The 27444-nt window shown below is 37.5% G+C and overlaps 1 protein-coding gene across 3 annotated transcripts in view; it reads right to left on the minus strand.

The window, feature by feature from the left end:
- The window catches only part of CACNA2D1 (calcium voltage-gated channel auxiliary subunit alpha2delta 1), a 383935-nt gene that overhangs the window by 313547 nt on the left and 42944 nt on the right, over positions 1–27444 (minus strand). For all 3 annotated transcript variants that reach the window (XR_003533601.1, XM_027679464.1, XM_027679465.1), the window contains exons 2-3: positions 21297–21378; positions 3723–3839 (exon numbers count right to left, since the gene is read on the minus strand). Coding sequence is in view for 2 of the 3 variants with exons in the window: in XM_027679464.1 (XP_027535265.1) it covers positions 3723–3839; positions 21297–21378 (199 nt within the window). In the remaining variant the exon portion in view is untranslated. The remainder of the gene's footprint in view (positions 1–3722; positions 3840–21296; positions 21379–27444) is intronic.

Consider the following 27444-nt stretch of genomic DNA (forward strand, 5'->3'; position numbering starts at 1 on the left):
GTGCCAGACTGCCCAGTGGACTGAGCATACTATTCGTTGGTATCCTTGGAAAAGCTTTGTGAGTTTTGCCAATAGTTACTGCAGGATACATTTCCAATGAAACCTCCACCCATCTGCCATTAGACACCTGGGAACGCAGGTTGTAATGGTAGCACAGCTTAGTGTGTGCACCACCTTTTATCCAGGAACACAGACACAGAATATGAACTGGTCCATGATGCCATGAAATGGTAGAATCATAGAATACCTTGAGTTTGAAGGGACCCATAAGGATCTGAGTCCAACTTCCTGCTCCTTGCAGGACCATATGGATATGGGAGTTTAATAATATTGAAATAGTGGGTGTTCAGTAGGGTTAGTCCAGGCAAATGTGCAATAGTAAGCAACAGTAAAATACAAAAGAAATGTTCATTATTTGAACAGGCTCTATTGCAAGACAGCCTTTGACATCCTTGACTTTAAGGCTGTTGCCTGTCTACCTCCTTACTGCTCATACTACTTTCTTCCACTGCACTTTGCTAGAAAATCTTCCATTTTCTTTTCATCCTAACTTTTTCTTTTATGGCTAACATTTACTAGTAATAGTGATCTAAGAAAGCCCTCTGAGTTCAGATCAGGGCTTTCCCCTTTTTCCCTTCTTCAGCTAGGTACCTATTTCAAACATCACTTTTATGCTTTATGCTTTTATGTCAAACGTAAAGTCATACACATGGAAAAATAAAAATAGACTTTTTTCCCTTACTGTGGGATAAGTTGCCTTTGTCCAGATTTTTGTTATAATTTCTTCTCATATAAACCAGAGATGAAATCACAAAGGTTTTTCGTGGTATTCAAGTCTTTTGTGTGCAATGCACAGAACCTGATAATTTTACCTGGTAATTTTACTGTTACAGATAGAGAGTTTTCTAGCACTAAGTTGCATGAACACACAAATAATTTGAAATTCAAGAGATATTTCTCATTTAAAAGTACTCTTACAGCTCAAGGGAAAATTACTTACTATTACAAAAGTCATCACTAATATTTGCTTATTATAACCTTGCCCAAAGATTATTTGTGCACCATGCCTAAAGGAAACCATGGCACCCCTGGGGTATGATTGTCTCTGAACAATGACACTGTTGATGTCATTCACTGGTACTTTCCTCGCGGCATCACTGGAGGATGTCTGGTGCTCTTGCATCATACTCTTTTCAGGATTAAGGTTTCAATTAAAACTTTGAGTCATATCAGCCCCAATGGTAAAACCCACTGTGCAGTCATTAGTAGCAGTTCCATTCAACACCACTCCTGATTTCAGCGAAATACATATGAAAGGTGAAGAAATTCTCTTAGTAGAAAGCAATAATTCAGACGCAGGAGATAATAAGTGAGTATCTCCTGTGTGTATGTTACTGAGAACGCAGCTGCGTTGGGCAGGGCACGTCTCCAGGATGAAGGACCACCGCCTCCCTAAGATCCTGCTTTATGGTGAACTTGCCACTGGCTGCCGCAAGAGAGGAGCCCCGAAGAAAAGATACAAGGACTCCCTGAAACAACATCTCAGCCTTGGCCATATTGATCACCATAACTGGTCTACTCTGGCCTGTAATCGGGAGGTCTGGAGACAGACCATCTATAACGCTGCTGATGCTTTTGAGAAAGCACGCAGGATCACCCTTGAGGAGAAAAGACAATGCAGAAAGAATCGTGCCTTGCAGAATATACCATCTAAGGAGTCTTTCTGCTGTGCCTTTTGCAACTGGACATGCCTTTCTCGTATTGACCTTTTTAGCCACCAACGCGCTTGCAACAAACGTGGGTAGAGCCCTTCCCAAATCTTCATTCACGAAGCCTAGCCATGATCTCCTGTGTATAAAAAATAATATGCAGGAAGGTTTAAAATCAGAAGTTATTGAAAGTTCTGAGAGAACTACAAATAGAAAAGTCAGTATAAATATCTGAGCCATTAGGAGCAACTGGATCAAAGGAACATCCTTCCCCTAATTTAATCCTCTTTTACATCAGAGAATTGAATCATGTTACCCTTTCCAAAAAGTGAACAGTGATTGCCTAAAATGAGGTAGCAACCTTCTTCCACATTCACAGGAAAACTATCCTGGGGAAGTTTTTTTTGCATAAGCATGAGATACTTCTTTAAGTTTCTGAAAATTTTAAGATCAAATCACCACAAACAAATCCCTACATTAATCTTGAGTTTTGAAAAATATATAAGATTTTTCTGTGATAAATTAAAAACTTCAAACTTATATGGGTTGATGGGAAAATGGAGAAAAAACTGGTGTATTCATAAAGGCCTGCAAATGACTTATAATGTTCTGCAATAATAATAGAAAGTCCACATACTGCCACATAAGCACATGCCCACTGAAGTAAAACAGGAAAAAAAGCAAAAAAATTGTATCTCTTTTGCACTTATTTGAATTAATTAGAGAAGCTTTGGCCCAGATAACACTGGTGTACGTTGCATGTTAGGGATGAGATGGCAACTGGAAGAGTGAACTCCTGCTAAGAACCAAAGACAGAACAACAGGTACCTCCTGTGCGCACAGATGACGGACTACGCAAAATCTCATCGCCCACAAAAAGGTGAGTTCTCAGGATAGCAGCAGTAGTTTCACACTCACACTGATTCTTCAGTTGCATGGAGTGGTACTGATAAAAGGACTGTTTGGGTGGGATTCATCTCTCCCAGCTTTACACACTTACATTTACATTTGAGGGTTCTCCAACTGAGAAAGAGAGAAGTACTTCTGGGCTATAGTTCATCCCGTTTAAAGTCTTACTCAGAATATGTCAGGTCAGTCCTGACTGAGAAGTGCCTGTTTTATTCCACTGAACAAAAAAGGAGCTTAAGACGACCAGCTGAGTGGATGTCTATGGTTAGGTGAATTAATCCCTCTTTCTTTTCTCTTTCACTTTAAATGACACATCCAAACTCATCTGCAAGCCTATGTGGATATGTAATTGCTCAAGGAAATTGCTCAAGGAAAAAAGTCTGCTGTTCCATCCTTTAAACCTATTTCTAATATCTGTACTCTGTACCAAGCATGTTTATTATTTCATCCAGATCCCCCCATTCATGTTTGGTCAGTATCTTCTGAAAAGCACTCTGAAGTCTTATATGAGTGAGAGTGATGTGACTAGGAATCATAAAAAGCAATTACCCATGTCCAGTGTCTTACAGGATAGCAGAGAAAGGGACTGCTGGCAAAAGCATTTTAAAGAAACAGTTACTTCTTATGTACAGCATAAAAATTGTAAGGTCGCAATGCAGCATGGCCCTCACAAAAACAGTTCAGGATTAACTGTGCTGATCCAAAATATAATTGAAATACAGGTTAAAATAGCAAAACAGAAAATAAAACCCTATTTCTTGTTTCCCCAATATCATTACTGACCATAGAGTACAGCGATCTTGAAGTCATAAACATTCATGTGCGTCACTTAGAGGAATATTTTCCAATCTATTTATAACTCGATTTCTGACTTGGACATGGTTCCTATCTGTCGGTCAATATATAAGCATCTGCCCTATGCCAGCAAACTAATGAGTTCATTTTTACCATGAAGTCAGGAGCCATCTTTCTACATGTCATGTCTTGTACACATCACACTGACACTGCCTCTAAGAGTATAGGCAGTAAAAAAGCACATTTCAATAGTAAATAAAGATTTTTTTTTTAAATACTACATAGAAAACTTAACTCATTAGTACTCACCACCAAGGCTTTAGACCTGTTACTTAGAAGTTTTTCAATGTCTCTGGCTGCAATTTCCACTAGCTGACGAGGGTTGTTTGCCTCTACATCATACAAAGCTTTGTTATCCTTATAAATCTGCAAGAGGAAAAAATGGAAATTAATCAAAATGACACTAGATATTCAAAATAAACCAATTGACTTGACAGAAGAGGCATCAAGATGTCCTCTGTCTTACTAGACAGCTTCAGGAAGACTACTGCTAGGAAATTCCGAATGGGCCTTGTGAAAAAAATACTTCACCTTTTTGTTTGAGAAGTAGAAGCTGCCACTAAAAATTATTTAATAAATCTTCACAACTGACTGGCTTTAGTGATAAACTATCAAACTGCTAAATGTTCAAGGAATCTGATTCCCGTGGATTGCTAAGAAAGCAGTAAAATGGAAATCCTTTAAAATGACTGAATTTGAAATAAAATAGTTACTGCTGAATTTAATTCTTCCTTGAATGCTGAACAACAAATACCAATAGAAACAAATCATTTAAGTTATGCTAATGTAATCAGTTTAGTCTCTTATCTATTTATTCATATGATAGTGTTAGTATTCATGAGGAAAGAGGAAGAGGAGCAAATAAGAAAAGAGGAACAAAGGGAAAAGTAAAACAAAAGGGGAAATGGGGAAAAAATTAAAAGGGAAAAAAGATGGGGGTGGGAAGGAGGGCACAGAACTATAAATGTTTTTCTCCTCTATCATGAATAAAGGTTATCTCTGAGGACCCATTAACTGTTTTCCAAAGCAGAACATGTATATGAAGGAGATAATTTGATTTGTTAAACAAAGCCACTATAATGAATTGCATGTAACCACAAGAACTAAAGAAGAAAAAAGAAGTAAAAAATGCATTTACCAATCTCCATTGTACTAAACCTGGAAAAAGAAAAAATACATTATTTGGGGGAGGAAAAAAAAGAAGGGTGGATACCTTATGGCTAGATGGGCGAATGGAGAAAACTAATTTATGCAGCCAACAGATGGCCTGAGTTTACTCAAGTACTTTGCCTCTCCGTAATGCTGCCTGGTGGGGGCTGTGCTGTCTCCCGGGGAGTAATTCCAGGCACAAGCAGGAACGGTTCCAGCACTAATGCACTGGCTGCCATCCAGTAAAGGAGCCAAAAAACTGCCGACCAGACTGAGTCTACCAGCCCCGCCAGGTTTCTTGGGTTAAAGCTATGGAGACCTTAAAGAAACTCACCAAAATATGTCCCTTCTGGTGCTTGTAGCTGATAAGTATCACAAAAACTTTTCTGACAACTACAGTTATAGCTGCAAATTTTTATCGGGCATGTCCCGTAAGCTGTCATCGGTTTTCATCACTTATGAATTTTACAACACTTATGTTGGGGTTTTGTTGTTTTTTTTTTCCTTCAGAAGTACAGTCTTTCCACCAGTAACTGAGTAACTGGAATAAGATTTAATTCCTCATACAGTAGCAATCATTTTAAAAAATCAGTGCATGGGGAGCAGAAAACTACTATAAAAGAAGAAAGTTTCTAATGAATTCAGATTATAGCTTGGATACTTTTGAGATGTTTGATTTTCAAAATAGCAACACAGAAAGTTTATCACAGGTAAAACCCCACAATCTCTTTTTTGGGGGTTTGTGGCTTTTGGGGGTTTGATTTGGTGTTTTTGTTTTGTTTGCTGTGTTTGGGGGGGGTTTTAGGACAGGTCTTAATAGTTGAAGTGGTCTATAAGCCAACTATTAAACAAAAAAAATTGGAAATAAAGACATTTTATCCTACAACTGATCACTACAGAATGTCTTTAATTTTTCTCTGAAACACATTAAATTTGCAGTCAGCAGTGTCATTTGGAGTTAAATTGACTGTAGTGACAAAGAGCCCTACAGTCCTACAGGCAAGGCAAGAGTAAAAATCAGTTTTATACATCCAGATGGTTTGAATCAAGACTGTAAATTTCAGAAGAGCATCTAAATTGGAATGACCATCAAATCTCATAAAATTCTCAGGTTTTCCCTTCATCAGCAAATATTCACCCTGGTCACACAAGGAACAACGCTATGGGTGTCACCAGCTGTTCAAGTCTTAGTTTTTGAAGAGAAATGTAATGCCAAATTCTTTGAACTTCATTTGTGACTTCCTGAAGTACACCTGCATCCAAAGTTTACTAAATATATAGAAGAATGGTGACAAGGTTTTGTAAATAGGCTTTCACTCAACAGTGAAAGCAGTAAGAAAAGTTCAGTATAAATTCTTTTCATTCAGAGCTTCAATTAGACAGAAACATCTTAAAATTTGGAGAAAGCAGTAGTTTATTGTAAAAATGTCATTTCATAGTAATTAATTTTTTCACTCAACATTATAAACAAACATCAAGAGAGCCACAAGAAAAAAAAATTCACAGTAGAGGCACAGTGAAATATGGGCTCAAGTAATGCGGGTTTGGAGCAGATAGATGATAGAGATGACTTGGAGACTGCACTGACCAGCTATACAAGGGCAAGTGCTGTAGTGCTGGTTCTTTGATCTTTAAGAACTTAGTGAAATACAGCTTCTAACAGGCTGTGATCTAACAGCTTCAGAGGAAGTTAAGATGATAACATATTGCATCCACACAACCATAACTTTGGACCCCACCAACTAGAAAGACAGTATGAATTGTCTATTTGACTTAATCACAGAATTACAGAATGACCTGGGTTGGAAGGGACCTTAATGATCACCTAGTTTCAACTCCCTGCCATGGACAGGGACACCTTTCACTAGGACCAGGTTGCTCAGAGCCCCATTGAACCTGGTCTTTAACACATCCAGGGATGAGGTATCCAGAATTTCCCTGGGCAGCCTGTGCCATTGTCTCACCACCCTCACAGTAAAAAATTTCTTCCTAAGACCCAGTCTAAACCTACCAGTCGTCATTTTAAAGCCATTCCCCCTTGTCTTGTCACTACATGCCCTCTTAAAAAGTCCCTCTCCAACTCTCCTGTTTTAGGTACTGGAAGGCCACAATAAGATCTGCTCCAGGTTGAGCAGATTTCCAGGTTGAACAACCTTAACTCTCTCAGTATTTCCTCATAGGAGAGATGTTTCATCTAATCATCTTTGATGGAATCTAAGATCATCTCTTAGATGATCATCTTTGTGGCCTCTCTAATCATCTTCCTGGCCTCCTCTGGACTCACTCCAACACTTTTATGTTCTTCCTGTGCTGTGCTCCATGTAGAGTACAGTTACATTAAGCCATATTGGTAAGGGATTAAGAACCCAGATGGAAAGTTTGCACTTTCATCCCTGAATCTAATTCGCTCTTCCAGCGAACATATTATCCTATAAACCCCAATTTGAAAGCACTCAAATTTTTCACATACCTCATTCCTATAGGAAAGTTATTTCCATATCTCCAAGCTTTAATGGTTTGAAAGCTGCAGACTATCCAAGTTTTGTACAGTGGGCAGATTTGTAGGAAAAAAATAAACATGTTCATTTTTCTTCTCCAGCACCAGCTATCAAAAAGTTCAAGAGCCTGAATCACATAACAAGCACATCACCACCAAATGAGACAGGCACTGTGGGTCCTACCACCAAGAAGGCCTGACTGTGAGACTAGCTTCACAAGCTGCTATTTGTCAATGATTTCAAAAAAATAAAATTCAGAACAACCCCACCCAAAGAAAACCCTTTTGAGATTTGCACAAGATCCCACATAAAGCTGAGTCAGTGACTCTCCTTTTCCTCCTCTTTGCTTTAACCCATGGCAGGGCTTGGAGAACCAATCTCCCCTGCTTCTCCTGCCAATGGAAGATTTATACCACAAGCTTCTAAACAAATGGCATAAGAAATTACTCAGAACTTCACACACTTCCTATTTTCCTGGAGTGTAAGACCTGTCTCAACTACCAAGCAACAGTCTAAGAAATATTCACTGATTATTTAAAAGGTGTGTGCGTAACTTATTTGTTGCCTACTACCCTTTAATTTGCCGTAATACTGCAGCAGTTCAGCACAACACTACACAGGGCAATGATAGACATTCAGGATTTGGCACACTGGGACAAAATTTTCTTTCTCCAAACCTCCCATCTAGCAGTCAAACACAATTAGCAAAAGCTCATCTCAAATAGCCATAAAGGGTCTTATTGGCAAAGGTGTGCTCATTCATCTTTCAAAATGCAATTTGGCAGGCTCCATGGCTTGTTAAGAGCTAATTTGAATACAATTTATTAAATTGCTTTGACGGAGTGAATGCAAGTTTCTGTTGGCTTTTACATTTAAAATAATTTTTAGTACTTTAATCACTAACGCTTTGCTAAAAGCTCTGCAAATTGTCAGTAAAACCCTATCACTTCTTGCAGATAAAAATCTCATTGCATGACTAAGTAAAACCTGTAAGGTCATTACACAAAAACACTTTATTTTTTTTCTGAAGTCAATAGCCATGTACTTCTTTATTCAGGAAAGACTGTATTAAAATTGTACATAATGAACTGCAAGGTTTTAGGGGAGAGAACATGATGGGGAGAGTCGCATTTAGTGAAAAAACACAACAATAGTTGAATGTGGCAAAGATTAGAAAAACTGCCAGCACCTCAGCAGAATGTGCCCCCCTCTGTTCAGTCTTCAAGGACATGTTTATAAATCTTTCACAAAGAGACATTCTCCTTGCTTCCTGTAAGGCTCACAAGGGCAAGTCAAACAGTTCTGTAAAAATTGAGAGAGCATGAAAGATGTCATTACATGACTCTTGCTATAAAGTGGCAGGCCTTGGAGCTGGCTTTAGCATTGAAAATTTATTTAAATAGCACTCATGCTCTATCACACTCAGGAAAAGAATTATTCTCAACTACAGTAGAATTGCTTTGCCTGTTGTTTGTTTGTTTGTTTTCAAAATGTCAGTCTCGCAGTTTAAGAAACAATGGAACCTTTTCTTCAGGCAGTTGTAACCTGGCTGAGAGCCCAAACATGGGACATGAACAAGCCAATCTCCTTTCCATCACCGAATACTTTCATGGATGTAGAAGCCATACAAGCCAAGATCTCCAAAAGTTAGCCAAAACTCACTGTTACTTTTCCTACCTTGATATATGCTTTGGAAAAGAGAAACAAAATAGCTCAACAATTCCAGTAATACTTATCTGTACCAGGTAAATGTATGGATATTTTTATTATTTCAGTACTACTTTCAAGACCACATAGCTCAGTGAGGCTGATGGGATACCTCTGTCAACAATCAATGTTTTATCACCAAATGTTTTATCACCAGTCTAGACCAGCTGGAGACTACCATGATGGTAAAACTACTGCTCAGAGATACTACTGAACTTCCAAGCCCAAATCAACCAAAACTTTGTGGTGAGTCTTCCTCCATCTTTTCTGAAAACAACTACACCAAAATACTGAAAGTACTTGTGAAACCTTGAGCTAGGTTTTATAAGCTTATATACTAACGTAATTAACTTAATAAATAAATTTTAAAAATCCCTCTGAAAACAGTGAAACTTAAATAAAGGTTTTGTAAACTATTCCCTTCCTGCCCACTCCCCACTTCTAGAGAGGGCCTCCCATGGCCAGTTCCCCCTGGTCCTTCCGAAAAGTCTCTTTTTACCACCCTGTGCCACTAACAGACCTCAGTGACCATGGCTCTCCAGGAACTCCACTAACAGACCTCAGTGACCATGATCTGCCTCTCCAGGAACCTCTGCCTGTACCCCTGCCTGTACTCTGCCCACCAGCTCCTCTGCAGTCCAGTCCTGGGCTCTGGGAAAACTGTGCCTGTCTCCAGCCCTGCCCCTTCAGTGACCTTATGGAGTAGGTAGCCCATCACTTAGACAGACCCCTCAGATGTATGTTAAATCTTTCCTGCAGTCCCTTGGTTGAATGTTGGACCCATGCTGTAGCCTTGTCTCCAACCTGTCTCTGGCTCCATCTCCTTTTACTCCTGGCTGGAGGTCCTGGATAAAACCCAGGTTTGGTTCATTGACTGTCAAAGCTGTCTCTCTGCAATGTGTAATTCTCTGCTAAAAGCAGAAAGAATTGAAGAAGGATGCTTCTTCTTTGCTAACAGCTGGGGGTTTACATACCTTTCAGATTTCTAAACCTAAGGCTGAGCAAGCACCAAAGTCACCTCTATAGTTCCTGAAAGGAACAGGCATTTCCATATACAGAATATTTCTATCTGATCCACATTTAGACAAAAGAGAGTTACCTTACAACTCTTGACTGAAGTAAAATCCTTGTCTAATTAACCATATCAGCATATAAAATAATAATAAAAAAATAGCTAATGCGATAAGTTAAGAGTTTTTTCCAATTTATATATCTACTTCAACTTGGCCCAGGATGTTGGTCAGCTCTGAGCTCATTTATTGCTCTTTGTTCTCCCTCTGCCTACCAAAAAAAAAAAATACAGACTTACCCCCAAAAAAATTTAGCATTTCATCTTGAAGAGAAAGGAAACAGCTAGCTTAGGGGGAAAATAAAAGGTTCATTTCTTACAGAAATTTTGGGTAATGTTAAAATTTAAAACAAAAGTAAAAGCTACCTATGAAATTAAAGTTTTATTAACAATAATCAGTGTTTTACAGAATCATAGTTTTAGTTTTAATAACATTGTTTAGCAAACAAAATATCAACTACTAACACCTACATACTTACTAATTTATTTTTTTTTAATCAAGGCCATGAAGTTACATGTCATGATCGCACTTATGAGAGAAAAGCAGAAAACATATAGAACAGACATCCAAGCATATAATGAGATCTTAGTTGAAAAACAGAAATAACCACTCCAATTCATGTGAATTATTATTACTGCTAGCTTTTTATTACTGTAGATATTCTCCTTTAACTCCAATCTTTAGTAGTCACAAACAACTATACAATCTGCACAGAGTAAGGAAACTCTATCTTCTTACTAGCATATCCTATTTCCTAAATTATATTAATCCTTCCTATTTCTAAAACACACCAGAGAGTTTTTATTTCTCACAAGACATATTTTTTCTTTGAATCAGAAGCAATTCATTGTGAAACACATTGAAAAATGCTCCTTCCCAAGAAGCATTCTCTATGTTCAAAGAAATCTGTCTGAGTATTTTATATGTCTTACTCTCTGCTCCATATAATGTATAAATAAGATTACAGCTGCTCCCTAGCAACTCACAGATGCCTTCATTCTTGAAATTCATGGCAACAACACAGAGGAAAAAACCACCCCAGTAGTTTATTGTAGCTGTGGCTTTTCAGAATCACTTGCCTGATCACTGGCTGCTGTAAAGGTCTGGGACGACAAGTGACAGGGCAGCTGAAGTGTTGAAAACCACAACATATCATAGTAGTGACATGCACATTAGAAAAAAAAAATATCAGTTCATTCTTAAGTGAAATGCTCAGACTGAATTCTGCAAGATGCTGGGAACACTTATAACTCAGTTAACATCAGAGAGAGTCTAAGTAGCGCCAGAGTCAATTGGCTCACTTAGGTGCCTACTCAAGGGAAGCAGATAATCAGGCACACTTTGTCAGAATCATCATCCACTTTTGATTGTTGATAATTACCAGAGTAGTCCAGAGGACTTTCAAATTAAGAAGTAATTTTTGTAATTGTCACTTTGTATTTAAACCTTCTTAAAACAAGAAGTTCAGCTTTGTGCCTTTGCTACTGTACGAACATCTGTTAAGAAAAATGTACTTTTAGGCAGCTAATTTTGCTTCCTAGTGATATTAATACGATATTAAATAACATCATTTATTGGTTTCACAGCAGTTTTAGCTCAGGCTTTTAGCTGAGACTGGGTAAGAACCCAGAAATCCCAGTTCATGATGAAAGCAAGTGAATCTTTCTTGTAACAGAAGAACAATAGGGAGAAAGTTTTTCATATTTCTTCTGCACTTCTGGTATATTTGGAGATGGGCACTTATATAGTTTCTCAAACTCACTTATTCATCCAAAATTTTGTCCTGCCTTAGCTGCTCTTAATGCAATTTAACACCTACTGACTCTCTTCTCAAAGGTGAGTTTAAATCTCAGGGAAATAGAAAAGTTTTTTTGGTATTTTACTAATCACAGGACTTGGAAACTGATTAGCTCTAAAGTGCAGATTTTTGTTGGTTGTGATGTGTGAATTTTTTTCTGAGGAAAATGTTTAATTTGATCTCAGCTTCTATGAAAACAATCTGAACAAAAGCACCAACAGGACAGAATTTATTCTTGTTAAAGCCAATGGAAAATTATAAATTAATCAAGAACAGAGCTTTGATAAAAGATTATCCAGATCATCAAATAGTAATTAAAACTATGGTAATATTAGGCCATCTCTTCCCTTGAGCTTAAGCAAGCTTTGTTAAATGCAGCCACCTATTAGTGACTTACAGCTGGTTTTGCCTGCTGGATGAAGGAATTCTTCAAAATGCCAGTTTATTGCTAAGGGAGTAGAGGGAGAGTAGCATCTGCAATTAATAAATGAGGCTCCCTGTGTCTTGACAATCTCTTCATTTTCATTTGGATTACAAAGAAAACTTGAAGATATGTCTTCAGATTTCCCAGCCTGCATTTTTAAATGTGATTTCATTTTTCTAATATCTCGACATTGGTCAGCAATGTGTAAACGCAACAGAATTTAATTTGAGGAATTCTATTTTTAATGCCTGCAGCTTTGGTATTTGGTTACATGCAAATCATAGCAGCGGCAGTGGTATAACACAAATGGGACATACCTTTATAAATACCATATTGTTAAAAAAACAGTTAATGATTTTGGGAATCTCTAACCAGGCTAATTCATCTCATACATTAATTCTGGTAAGTGGACTCTGACTCCTCAATAAATACCTGAAATGACTATGTTTCATGTACCAAACCCTTCATAATTCCATGCACAAAGTAATCCCTACCTCACTTTCCTTCCCCACACCATGCTCAGACAGCAGACTGGTGTCCTCGCCTTAGGGATGAGGCAAAAGACACAGGTGTGAATAGTGTACGACAGCTTATGTATGCTTTGGAGGCATTCACGTGTTTCAGAGCCTGGCCTCATATACTCCCACTCAGCCATACTTTCTGATAACTATCTGTTTTATTACACATTACTAAAGGAATTTAAAAAAAATAAAATAGAGTTGCTTTCTTGTTTTCTGATTTTTCTCCTTCTTTTCCTTAGAAAAACAACAAAGAAAAACTGCACTTTTTGTGGAAAACTACAGTTGTAGACTACCAGAATCACTCATAAAATGGCCTTAACTCAAGGGATTTTTAGCAAATATAAATCCGGCAACACAATGAAGATACAAGTGCTTCAACAACTTCAATAGGGTTGATTTTTTTAAATTTTCATTTCAATATTAAACCAGAACTTTGTTTTATTTCTTTTATGTGAGTAAAGAGTCTTCTCTATATAATTTAATGTTTAAAAAAAAACACAACTGTTTAGAGTTTTGTTTCATTGAAGCAAAGAGACAAAAGGAGAAGAGAAAAGAAAAGTTACAATACATTTCCGATTTTTGAGATCAGTCACAGTGAACCTCACTAACTGGCACAATTTCAATGAATATGAAAGTTTTCTTAATTCCCATATTTGGCTCATTTAAGCATTTGCTTTCATTTCTTAGAGCACTGGAGAGTACGCCCAGGACACAGCTTTAGAATTACACCAGTTCTGCCTACAAGTGTTGTGGTATTAGTTATATTTTCCATTTTCAGAGATGAAGAAGGATGGAGACTGCAGGCCAATACTATTATTTTATATGTCGGACGTCTTAAAGTCCAGGGTCAAAATAGTGACAAAGTCCTCAGAAGCTATGGCAATCAGAATAGTCAAATGAAATTCAGACTTACAAAGTCCACAGACAAGACTTCCAGAGAAATGGAAACTGAATATATTTATTTTGGTTGTTATTCTTAAAATCAAACTGTCTTTAAAAAAAAAAATCTAATTCTCACATTTCTTCTTTATATTTTTCTTAATCATAAAAGTCTCCATTACTTCAACCTTAACAAGGGTGAGTGTAGCATATTTTGGAATGTGTCCATATATCCCCTAGGCCCATCTGGTAGTTCATCAGAAAACAGCATGAGGTACAAAATTCTTTGCCTTTGGCTAAAGTATATACAAACTGAATCCAACTTGATACATACAGTATTTTAAAATAAATAAATTATTAATAAAGATGGTAAAAATAAATGGAAATTTCAAATCCATGGATTTTTTTGATGTTTTCAATAAATAATTTCAAATTTCTATAGTCTTCGCTAATTCATCCCATTTACTTTATGATTGTAAAGAAAGAGCCACATAAATATCGTGCCATTCATTGAGAAAAATAATAAGATCGAAAATGTTTACAGCTAAGTTGCCTGCCAAACCACCTTCTTAAGCAGGAATTGCAGGCACCTATGAAAATAAGGAAAATCATTCAGATACAAATTGTAAATGAAGTTCAAGTAAGCTCTTAAAATCTCCCTTTGCACAGGCCTCTAAACAGATAACAAAGAGAACAAGACAAGCACTATATCACAGCTTCTATAGGTCTAAGTTAGTGGCATGCCTCTGCCTGTAGATCCTCTAGAACGCAGCACTAGCTTAGCTAAAATCTGTAGAGTCCAACAACAGAAACTCACTCTGGGTTACAATTCCTTCTGGCAGAAGGAAGCTTTCCTGAACATCCCTGCTCCAGGGCAGTTCACATCAGAGACCAGTCTCTCTTAAAAGTCACTCATCTCAGTTCAACTCTAGAAACTGATCCAAGACCTGGAAAGCTGAAAGCGTGGCCTGGGAAGCTGCTGCCAATGTGAGTGCTCCAGCAGACTCACACCATCTGTGCATCAGGCACACAGACCTCGCACTGAGCGGTGGATGAAATGTGCTCCTGCAGAACCTCGGCTGGGTTGTTCAGTAAGGAAGAGCTAGTAATTATAAAACAACATTCAAAAGATAAAATAAATAGGAATCTTCTAACAGTTGCTGGTAGACTTGTTTTTTGAATGGCACTCATCAGCATGTATCATATATCCATACGTAGCTCTCTTTTTATTTTGGAAGGAGAAACAGTATTTCTGTCTCAGTACGAATATAATTTAAAGGCCAAGTCAGTCTATATGGGTTCACTCTACAGCTCCTGGGACTGTAATAACAGCATGCCTCATGAACATCATGCGTGAATTGTTTTTCCAGCCATGTATCAAAAAGCAAACAGATTCAGAGAGTAGAGTTCCTTGGAACCGCTTCTCTGTCTGCTGCTTCATTCAATTATACCGTTGCTTGAAAAGGTTACACAGCACAAGATGGCATTTTTTTGTCGTAACAGCCATAGTGAAACTCCAGTGTGTTTGTCACGTCAAAGCTCTTAACAGAGACCGGCATTTTTTAATGCAGTGTTTCTGTAAAAGAGGATTCTCTTCAATCAGTTTGGAACAGACAAGCTCGTGCATTGCTATAAGGCATGTTCTCTACTCCGAGGTCTTCCTTTCTGGGTACTGCAGGGTTCTCCTGTCCCTAGAGGTATTTTAGGAGCTGGAATTCAGAAGCATACTCGTCGTAGTTTATTAGATTAAAAGAGCTGTCAATTAGCTTAGTCATGAGTCTTTGCTGTGAACCATCTCTGTAAAAATGGAAGTTGAGCATACTTTCATCAAAATAGTACTGTGTATTTACTTAATTCTGTAGTTCAGTAGGCTCTTCATCTCTTTTTTTTTTTCCTGTATGCTGAGGTATCTGTTTTTATGTAAAGAAAGTGACTTGGACCTTTGTACAATTTTTTGGTCTTTTAAAAGACAGATCAGATACAGCCTTGATATTTATTTTGCTGCACAGATTTTAAAATTCTATTAAGCTGCTGTCTATTCCTTCTTACTTTTTTTTCTAACAGTCTATTTGCTCTGTAGAAAGTCTGTATCATTCACACCAGAGCAGCTTCATAACGCCTGACTGCTTAGAGAGTTCATGAGTAAGACAAAGTTACATGAACCTTTTTAAGTTGAAATGACAATTACATGCCTACATTGTTTTTGTTTTTGTTTAGTTTTGTTTGCTTTTAAACACCACACTTATAACACTAGAGGGAATACACTCAGCTGTGCTTTGGTGAGAGACACTTAAAGAAGCACACTGAAGCTCTTGTACCCCTTTTTCAAAGATTTTCCTGTGTATCCTGTTTTCCTGTTTTCAGATCTCAAGATGTATATACATACAATACCTCCTTACAAACATTCCCTTTGCTCTTCTAGGGCAAAAAAAAATAAAATTTAAATCATAGAAAGGACCCAACAATGTCCTCTTCAGATGGGCAACTACAGCAGCAATATTGTCAAGGTATAGCCTCTGTTTCTTGTGTGAAAATCTGCTTGTGTTTTTTTCAAAGTACTTTTTACCTGCTTGACTTGTAAATTAAATATTTTTAGGCATGATTCTTCACAAATGTAAATTAGCATAATCCACTGCAGTCAGTGGAGCTCTGCCAGTTTTCAACCAGCTGAGTATTTTGGCATCTTGAATCCTGACTTCCTGCCTTGTTGAAGCAATCTTCGCATTACTATAATAGGCACACTACATTGGTACTAAATCCAAGTTGGAGTTCTCCCAGATCTCACCTAAACTCCTAGCAATGTCCAAAAAAGCAGGATTTAAATATGTGCCTTAAAGCTATTTTTGGAAGACTATTTTGAGACCATTCCCAGATGGTGTAAATAAGACCTGAAGGACACAAGGAGGAACTACACTTTAAACATGATCATGGAACTCACAGTTAGATGTTACTAGTAGTAGTGTTGATTCATACCGCCAAAGTAATAATTTACCACAACTAATTCAGAGGAAGAATGTTCTGGAGCTAAAGGTCTAAATGGAAACATGAAAATCAAAGCCCAACTCCTGGCTGGATCAGGATTCTCTCTGTATGGCAAATATCAATTAGTGAGTACATTTGTAAATTAAAGATCATGTTTCCTTTGCACACCACAATAATCCTCAGCTCTCACCTGCCTCTCCATCTCCTACACACCTCCATTTTGTCTGTCTCTTCTACTCTAGATATACTGGTTTACCTGGTTAAGGCTAGTAGCCTCATTTAAATAAATTTAATTTAATGGCATCCAAGTTTTCTTTTACAGTTTTGCTTACTATAGGCATTATATTGCTGTCATCACTCCCAACAAGAGAAAAGGTATGCGGAATGTCTGTTTGCATAAGCATATTCATATATTCAGAGACAGAATCATTGAAGTAATTCACTAAATAAACTCCTCTTTTTAAGCATTATGTGGAATATTCATTAATATATTATATTGTATCCTCACTGTAGAGATATTTTCAAAAGTTGTGATTAATGAGAGTTGCAATGGTTTAAAATGGCTGTATTATAAATGCAAAAGCAAGAGAAAGAGTGGTTAGTCACTAGGACAAGACTGTGATTCCAAGTCACTGTAAGAAAGTTGTCAATGACCAAAGAAAAAGGAATTCTTTTCTGAGGAGATTCTTCTCCTTAAACACGATTCCATGAAATGTAGTACATATTGAATGCAAACACCTTAAATACTAATAATGCTTTCCCTGGTTATCTATGTCCACAGCACAGAGTAAATTAGACCTTTAAATAGGTACTGATCTCAACAGGGCAGCTATTCACCCAACACATCTCTCACCTAAGTTTAATGGTCATCCAGATTTTAATTTTTTTATTCCTTTGTAAGTACATAGGAAGTTTTACATTGTCTCTGGTCAAAAGCTTTCCCACTCTAAAATTAAATTATTGAGAATTCAGGAAGTGCTCCTATCCCTCTCCATCATGGTCAGAAAAAAATATTTTACAGTTCTCCAGAAGAGACTATTGTGTAGTATAATTCCCTGCAGCGCAAAGACCCAAGACATTAATGAACATAGAGGCATAAACAGCACCGATGAACTCTAAGAGACTTTCAACAAGTCATGGGAGCACCATGAACCTGCATAGCAAAGTAGCTAATTGAAAAAGCCCTGCTTGATTTATGAAGAATTAAGTCACACCAGTTGATAATGTATTAATTGTCCTACTTCAAGAGTTATCTTGGTCATTTTAGAGAACTTCATAGAAGACTCAGTTGCATGAAGCAGAGACAGATTGTAACTTCAGCTGAATTAGTGGGAATTCTTTCCCTGAGTCCAGGGAGAGGTTGACCAGGTTGTGAAATGGTTACACGTCCTTGCCAAGAGCTTTAACCTCACACTTGGCCAAATTAAAATTAATTTTCCCTAGAATAAGGAAAGACATTTCTCCCACCAAAAGTCTATCTGATTATTACAGCTGTTGACAGAAAGTCATGTTTACTATTTTACAATAGAAGCACTCTGCTCCTTCTTTTTGTATTAATCATTCTACTTTTGGAAGGAGAAGGGGCAGAAAAGTCAAACAAATGTATTTCATTTTTAAGTTTACATAAAGACTATAGGCTTGGCCCAAACAATTCTGGAGTTGGAAGAAGAACTGAATCAGAAAAAAAGCTGAAAATTCAATCTGGCTGTAAGTATTTTTAAAGCTTGAGCAACTGAAGGCAAGTTCTGTGAATAAAAGTGATAAGCATGCAGGCATGATGTTTTTCATGTATTGTAGTCTTCATATTTCCAAGACTGTGGTTTGGTTCAGGAGAGATCTGACTAAATGTTAATAGGCAGCGAGCAGAAAAAAAGGATGTCATTAAAAATGGGAAAGTGACAATAGCCTGTAAACAAAAGGACAATGAGAGAGACTGCACGGCTCACACCTCTCAGGGCTTTGCATTCTCCCTTGCAGGCAAGAGAGCTAATTAAAACCTTGTGGCTAGAGAAAAACATCATGCAACTTAGGTCAAACAAATGGCTTTGATATAAAGACATATTTTACATGGAAACATCCCCCTTTCATGCTTTTAATCCTAGGATTACAAACACATATCAACCATCTTGTGAATATCCTCTGAGATAACATTATTTGCTTGAAGTGTATTATAAATTCTGGCTTTCAAAATTAAACTTACCTACAGTATTCACACACATGTTTTTTGTTTTTATCCACATGAATGTCACTGCACTAAAGCTGGTAGCACTACAGATTATCAGGTTTGACCACCAGTCTTCATTATAAGACTGCTTAAACAGCTTGTGAGTTTGCCGAATATTAACTACATAAACTAACATTTTCCTCAGGGAAAAAAAAAGAGTGACAGCATCAGTTTCTTGGCTTTTCATTATCTATTTTACTATGTGTCTTCGCATGGAAATGGCTGGCAAAATGATTGAGAGATTAACTCATTGTTTTGCTCAAGTTAGAAATCCTCTGTAACTCATTTTCCTATTGCCTCTGCATTGTAGATTAAAACCTCAACACTGTGTACTCAAAGATTCATTTTAGTCTTTGGTGTTTAAAAATTTTAGCCTGAAAAGTACCTACAGATCACTCCAGCGATTCTATCAGCTAAGTCTGTGGGATCCTACACACAGGTTTATTCCAACCCAGAGAGCATCACTCCCAGAGAATGTCCCACCTCCTCTGCAGTTAAAGATCAGACTTGCTGTGGTCTCTCAGGTGACCTATACACCCATGTGGTCTGTGCAGTGGGAGGAGGAGGAGAGGAAGACTGAATGAAGTACAAAGGGCAAGAGATTGGGAAATGGAAGTAGGAGATAACAGACCGGAAAATGGGAAGCAAAGAATAAGGAGAGAAGAGACTGGAAGGGAAAGAGAAATAGAAAAATCATACAGGAGAAAACTACAGGACTGAGAACAAGGATGGAGAAGAAATGTGAGAAAGAGAAGAGAAATTCCTTTGAAAGAGAAGAGATAGAAATATTGGGACAGGCTGGTCACACACACTGGACAGAATGGTTTGGAAATGCTAAGACAAGTTAAAGAGTCTAGAGAGAGGTGCTGATCTGGAAAAAGCTGAGGAGAGAGATCCTAAAATAGAGACAAGAAATGAATGTAAAGGAGAAAGGCAGACTGGCCAAGCAGCAAAGGCAGGAACTGAGACAGAAACATAGAATAGGCTGAGGAGAGATGAAAGATAGCCAAGCAACCCAGCAGGAATGGAATGGAAAGTTGCATATGAGATCAGCAGTATGATGCTGAATGAGGAGATGGTAGGGAAAAAGAGACACAGCAAGTGCAGAAGAGACCAGATCAACCTGGATTAGATGAGCAAAGAGGACTCTTAGCAGAAACTCCCCACCAAAACCTGGATACTGATCATTTGCAAGCCTTATTGTTCTTTGTCAGCAGATATGTGTGAAATCCACCTACAAAAATTCCCATCAGTGTTCCATGCTGGGTAAACCTTAGGCTTCCTCAGGAAGCTCAAGTGCTAGACATTCTGTGTTGTTGAGATCCTGTGCTGGAAACCCATGCTTGTATGAATCCGTTGATTTGTCTTAGGATTTCAAGATTTTGTTTTCAGTTTGTTTGGGGCTTTCGAAGTTTGAAAAGTGCATCTAAAGCATCTGCCCTACATTGTGTTGCAATATGAAGCACTCAAATATTAGGAAAGGCCAGTGGTGATCTCATCTGAACTGATGCTTCCATGTTGTAAACATGGACATGTGAGCTAATCATCTAGCCTCCTCTTAGAGTCAGTAAAGATAAAATGTCCTTCTGGGACAGGATTCACACAAAACATGTGGGAAAAGAGTCATTAAGGTCAAAGGAATACTGTTGAGAAACTTTATGAGTGTAAAGATTCTTCTGTGTGCTTCTTAAAGGTTTTGAAACACAGCTACTACCCATTTTAGGGATCATTTGGGAAGACTGACTTCTGGAAACCAAATCTCAAGGCTTCATGTTCAGTTCTCTAGCACCAGGGGCTTTTGTTGGCTGACAATAACTTATTTTCTTGATGTAACAGCAAGATTTCCCTTCATTATACAGTCTCGCATCAACTCAGATATCCATCAGCTCACAGAAGTAGACACGGTACTTGTGCAGGGATAGGGAGAGGGAAATGTATAATCATATGGTTGTGTACTAGATCATGATGTATACACACAAAGTTGTATAGGCAGAGTAATCCTGACATTTTCTGAATTGTGACTTCACTTTTCCGCAGTGTCAGATTTGTTGTTGCCTTCTATAAATAGAACATAGCGTATAAAAAATCTTCTCGATGAAAGATTTGTAAATTCTTCCCTAAACCAAACTTTGTGTTAAATTCAAAGAGCTGAACAAAAGTAGTTTTCATTCTCATCTATGTTTCTGCTAACCAGAAGCTGCCCCATTTCAGAAAATATGTGTCAGAAAAATAGGCTGCCTTGTTAATAGACAGCAGAATTCTCCACTGCTGTGAATGGTTGCTTCCTGGATACCGTATTTGACAAACATAGAACATAAAAGCCCTTGCTTCAGGTGGAAGTGTTGCAACAATGGTAAGCCTTATGTCTCATACTGCAGAGCTGATTAAATATTATCTATGAGCAAGTGAATAGATGGATGTCTATTATTCATTTCTCTCTCAGTAAGCACTGCAGAGTTTAATTCCCCAAAATCATTTTACTATGTTGCGATGAAATGATCATAATGCCCAGATGATTCACGTCTTTCACTTCACTTCCTAGTTACTGCAGTCTGAGGTGTGTCTTCTTACCTTAGCAAGCTGTTCCACTCCGCTTGCGGTTCGTGCCAGTGTTACAAGATCTTCTTGCATCTTATCTACCCATGATTTTATCCTACAGAAACCAAAAAGAAAAGAGAGACATCCAATCGGATCACTGGCAAGTGGAAATCACATGCAATTATATAGCACAAGGAAAGGGAAAAAATTCAGAATATGTTGATAAAATTGAATACAAAACACAAAAGATTTGTCTTTGAGGGTTTTTTCAATAGATCCTCTACCCAGTCTTGATGACCTGAATCTTCTGATACAGTTTTCTGCAGTGGCCACCATGCTAAGTCAGGTGGAAACCAAGCATGCTATCCTATCTATGTAGCCAAGCTGTAGCAAAGATCTCCTCAACAGAGCTGGAATGTTGCCTGCCAGGACAACCAGCCTGACCTGCAGCTCACTCCCAGCAATGCCTCTCCTGAGGGCCTCAAGGTCCCTCTCCCAACAGACAGCACAAGCAGAGAAAAACAGTCAATTGGGAGCAGGTTTAGAAACCTGACTAAACTTTCTGGCCTGTAGCCCCTCTCCAGACACTTCAAGGAAGCAACAGCAACAGGTAGCAGTGGGCATCACTTATTTTGGGAAGGCGCATCTGCTCCTGGCTGCTGTCACCAGGGAACAGGTGATTTGCTGCCGTGCATCCTCTACTCTCCATGCCCAGCAAACGCAACTCTCTGGAAAAGCATTGGATCCAACACAGTTTCTGTGCCATGCCATGTTCTGTAGCAGGGAAGGAGCCATGGTACACGTTTATTCCAGTTAGGTCCGTGTCCAGAAGGTTGTGTAGCTTGCCTAGCCAGAAAGTTCCATCTCCAACTCATCTCTGACATTATCCCTGTCATTATGCCAGCTTTCTGCTCTGAAACCTGGAACAAATAAATATATTTAGCCATTTCCTAGCCTTTATCTAATACCCAAGGGATTATTCATTAATAAAGGAAAGACAGGAAAAAGAGAGATTCCATTTTTACTTCAATATGGAAAAATTGGAAGACTAAGAAAGAAGATAGAAGATTGATTTTACTCCTTCTTTCCATGGCCATTAATACATTTTCTGTTAATCCAATACCAATATCTTTAAAGAGCACAATCTCTATTATAGAGTTGCAAGTTGACTACTTTTAATAAAGGATCCTTCCTCATGCTTCCTTCACACATGAAAACTATATTTTCATTGACTACAGCAACTGATTCCATCATTGTTTTAGTACTCCCAAATCTGCTTTCCAAAAACTGAGATAAATTAATTTCCTGGTTCAAGTCTCCACAAAGCCCTATATTGTATAAACATTTAGTTCAGTATAGAAATCAGTCTGTTTAAAATCATGGTGCATTATGTTTACCGTGGTTTTTAACCCATCACATGAGAAGAGAATTGACTCACAAGCACAAGTATGAGCAAAACCAAGAAAATGTTATCATATTCCATTTTTGAATGGTTTTTATTTTTCTGTGTGAAAGAATGAGGTATATGAAAGGTGAAAAAGTGAAAGCCATTACCCAAAAGTGTTTTCAAAAGCATAAAATAAATAATTGAACACACTGAGATTTTTTTTTTTTTACAATCCATTTCAGTTATAAAAATTGTGGGTGTTATTTCTAAGAGGAGTCGATAGAAAAAAATCAGGGAGGATTGATTTTTAAATTGACTTTTTCCATTTCCCACTGCTCTGTACTTTTACTGAATGTATTCCTCTCTGTACTTAAAGGAAACTGGAATTTTGAAAACAATTAGCTAGTTATCTAGTTAGTTAAATTTGAAATTTTGGAAGAAGTTACCCTTAAAAACAGTAATTACCTATTAGTACTATTACTTGTAAATCAAATATGGATAATTTTTCCTTTAACTTGCAAAAATATTGATTTTTCAATAAATACTTCTTATATATTGTCTAAAATTGTCTTCACACAATTAACCCACAACTTACTTTTCGAGGTTAGTCATGAGACTAGTCTTTCTTTTATTTTGGGCTTGGTTTTGTTTTGTTTCAATTTATGATTAAGCTAGGCTTCTGCTTCAGTCAATGGAAAAAGGTATCTCCAGAGCTGACTCACTCTATCCTCAGCCAGTATCAGTTTCTAAACTGGAATAGGAAGAAGTTCACCTTCTTCCTAACTTAATGACAATTTCTCTTCCCATCTGTAACTAAAATGTAAATAATAAGGCTTCTTCCAATACTGACTGTATATTTACATTAAAAGATTATTTTCTTGCATATTCATCTTAGCTTGTTAGGCCTTCCGGAGTGAAAACTGTCTTTTTTTTGCTTTCCTGTACAGCAGGGTCCAACATCATCATAGAATTATGGAATCATAGAATAGTTTGGCTTGGAAGGGACCTTTAAAGGTCATCTTGTCCAACCCCGCCCTGCAATGAGCAAGGACATGTTCAACTACCTCAAGTTGTTCAGAGGGTAAAAAGTAATAACTTCAGAAGGGTTATGTTAGATTACTATCGAAAGAACAAATGATAAAATGACATTTTACAACATTGAGGAAGCTCAGTATAATTCCTCTTGCCTTCCCACAGGAATTTATATATTATTAGTATTATTTTTAAAGTATAATGTCAGTATTTTTGCATTTCAGTTTCCTACCTTGCCACCAGACAAAAGTGTACATTTGAGAAATTTCATGTTCCTCACAGGCTGTTTTTCAGAAATGGGCACACTCAGGTTCTGTAACTTTCACTGGAAAATGACATCGAATGTATAAAATAAAAGTTGTGGGTTTGTTTTTTTTCAGTTAAGGAACCACATTATCTCATTGTATTTTTTTTTATTTGTTTGTTGGTTTGTTTGTTTAATTGTGAGTCTTTAAAAAAAAAATTAACTAGGACCCTTTAGGCACTGAAATGCTTGGCTGGTGCTCCTTTTAACTGAAGCCTGCAATATCTGTCTGACAGCTGCTCATGGTCAGAGTTTATTTAACAATTGGAAAGCTGTCACAGCAAACGTGAGCTCCCATGACTTAAAGCAGCAGCAGTCATTTTTTTTCTGCAAAGGGCACCAACAGAAAGCCTGTACAAAAGGCTGGTTTGTTCCTACTGCTATTGGTTTGGCATGAACACTGCAATGGATGTTCCACTGAAAGGTGATTATGTTCTGCAGGACAATCGATTTTAACCCCCTTCTCCCCCACACAGGTTGTCCCTGTATGAAGCACTGACTAGACAAAAGGAGTGTGCACATGCCTTCCCACAGCAACTTCCAAGTGATCTGAATTATGAAGGGAAATATCTGATTAAAGACAGACAGATACAGGTCATTTACCGGGGAATTAGAAGGTACAACCTTGCTGCTGTAACCTGGGCTCTGATCAGACTGATGAAGAAATTGCCAAAACACTACAGAGCCATCCATTCACATTACATTATTAGCCAGCCTAGCATAACAGCTATTTTGACAGCACAGAAAGCATTTATTTTTCATTTTTCTTCCTTTTCTTTTTTTGTTATTTTACAGGAAGACAATTATATTTCCTAAAGTCAAAGGATTTTCAGAGGTACACCCCTAGTCACACTCCAAGTAGAACGTAATATAGCAGGTGCTACACCAAGAAATCTGTCTTTTAATTTCATTAAAAACCTACTTTTATATTAAACCCATATACCAAACTATACTAGGAGAACAGAGCGCTGCTCAATTACAGGGGTAAAAGAAACCAAGATCTAGATGTAAAATAACCTGACTATAACCTTTTTTTTACTGCTGAAACTGATGCAATATTTTTCTGCTGACTTCAAGGACAGTAGATTCATGTAATGATATTCCATAGCTTTGCAGACTACTCACACTCATTTAAGGTCCATTAGCTGACTTCTGCTTGGGTAATGTCTTACAAAGAGGCAGGCATAGACCTTAACTGTGCCAATTGAAGTCACTTGGTATATTGGAGGTGCACGTCCAGTTCTCTTCAGTTAAGATTACATTCTGCTCAAGTTTCTGAATAGTTCTTGTACATAAAAATAGCAACAAATGAAGTAATGAAAGCTATAAATAGTGAGAGGAAGAAGTATTTTCAAAATAGGTCAATATTTCTTTGATTATCAAAAAGGAAAAATATACATAACACATTGCTTCTAACTCAATTGAAAAGTGGTGTTTGGAAAATGAAGATAAATGAGATTAGGCTCAGAAACTGAGAGATTAAGCCTCACTATATTTTTTCAAGCTAACCACACTTTTTTTCTTACTCAGAAAAAACTTCACTTTCAGGTTCACATGTTTTTTAGAAGATTTGCTATCAGTGAGGGAGGGGGGAAAGGCTACGAAATTATTGTAACAGCAGGATTCCCAACCATTCTTTGTCCCTCTTAGGCAACACCAAAGGGCAAGCAGAAATTGTTATTGTAATTTGTAAAAGGCATGTGAAAGAAGAATATATTTTACAATGGACTTACTAACCTTCTACCCAGAAATTACCCGTGTTGCTGCATTTACACCTCCCACTTCACAACTTGTGATTTTTAACAGCACTATATATTTTGATGATCTATAAGTTGACAGTGCTCATATTTCAGGTATGGGGATGGATGGATAGATTTACAGAGAACTAGACTTTGGAAGGAGTAATAAAGGCAGGTTTTGTAAAACACTGAAGAAATTGTCATAATGTACTAAAATCACACTGATTCTAAAACAAGGAAAGAAAGGGGTTGGACATGAGGAGACTGATGCAAAGATCACTAAAACGCCACAGTTATCAAATCAAGCTCTTGAATCTCCACTGTCTATATAGCCAGAAAATGAATAAAATAGGCTTATATAATTTAGATGTGACATAAAAACAAATGAAGGCAAAGTTGTCCATATAAGCTTTTGTGAATTTTCCAGATCCTACTGTAGCATTTGTAACACTCCAGTTAGATGCCATAGAGTGGAGGAGATTTAATTTCACCAATCAGATTCGTGCTCACTTCATTCTATGACTTCTATGGTTATGAAAATTCTTGGGATGGTGCACAGACCTCCAATTCTCCTTTTTCTGTTGTTTGGGAATTTGCTAATGCACTATGTGAAGGTATGATAGCTTACAACTATAGTATAAATACTATATAAAATAGCGGTTTGAAAGGAAGTTAAAGATTCAGAATTTTAAATGAAAAGGGGTATGTGTTGCAACTGCTGGCGAGCTCCCTTTATTTCAATGCAATAATGATACAGGCATGTATATCCAATGCCAGCTATTTGTTAAAAAATACATCACACAATTTTGTATAAATGTTTGGAAGAACTTTCATGTAATAAAAGCAAAGCAAAGATTAATTCATGACTTTAACTGCATTGAGTGAGGAAAATAGGGAAGCACGAAACGCATCTTATGCTCACTAGGCAAAGATATTTCCTCTGTTGGCAAGAAAAAAAATAGTTCTGTGTTTCTTTTCCCTCTTTGACTGTCTTATCTTCCGAAATGTAGCAAGCTGCTGGTCATGTAGTTTGCAAGGAATTTCCAGATATAAGATAGCCTCAATAGTCAAGGCCAGATGGACCCTCTTGTTTTTTCCCGTTTTCAAACTACAGAATTTTTGCTTGGAATAGTTATTTCACATTTCTCAAATGGAAACATTTGGGAAGCAAGACATAATTTCTCTGTCGTATCTGTCATTCTTTAGAGAGAAAATGCCAACTTTGACAGAAATCTCTTCAGGATACACTTGATTTTTAGTAGCAGATATCTTAATGCTCATACTTGGGGTTTTTAAGCTCTAATTTCACATGGTTAGGTCATCCAGTCACAGAAGCTATAGCAATTTTCCATTTTTTTGCCAATCACTCCTTCTCCATATAAACATGGTTCCTATATGTCCTAGACTTCACGGAACAAGCTCACAGGAACACTCACTAATGACCACTCTACCAACTGCTCTTCTGAGGACTCCCCTTGTACCACAGATAAATCGGGAACTAGGAATCCAGAGATGCAGGACTCATACAGACAGGAGGAGAAGGAAAACCCTATCATTTGGCCAGCAGCTCAGGAGATTTAAGTTCCACCACTGACTTCCATGACAAAGTCAGTGGCAAGTCAATGGTTCACGGTGAGTGAAGAGCAGATCTGTCATGTACCCATTTCTGTCTATGTCTTAACACACTGTTTGCTTCTTAACACTGAGTTTCAGTGGCAG

This window comes from Neopelma chrysocephalum, unplaced genomic scaffold (assembly GCF_003984885.1).
Source record: "Neopelma chrysocephalum unplaced genomic scaffold, ASM398488v2 Primary Assembly neopelma1_45, whole genome shotgun sequence".
NCBI lineage: Eukaryota > Metazoa > Chordata > Aves > Passeriformes > Pipridae > Neopelma > Neopelma chrysocephalum.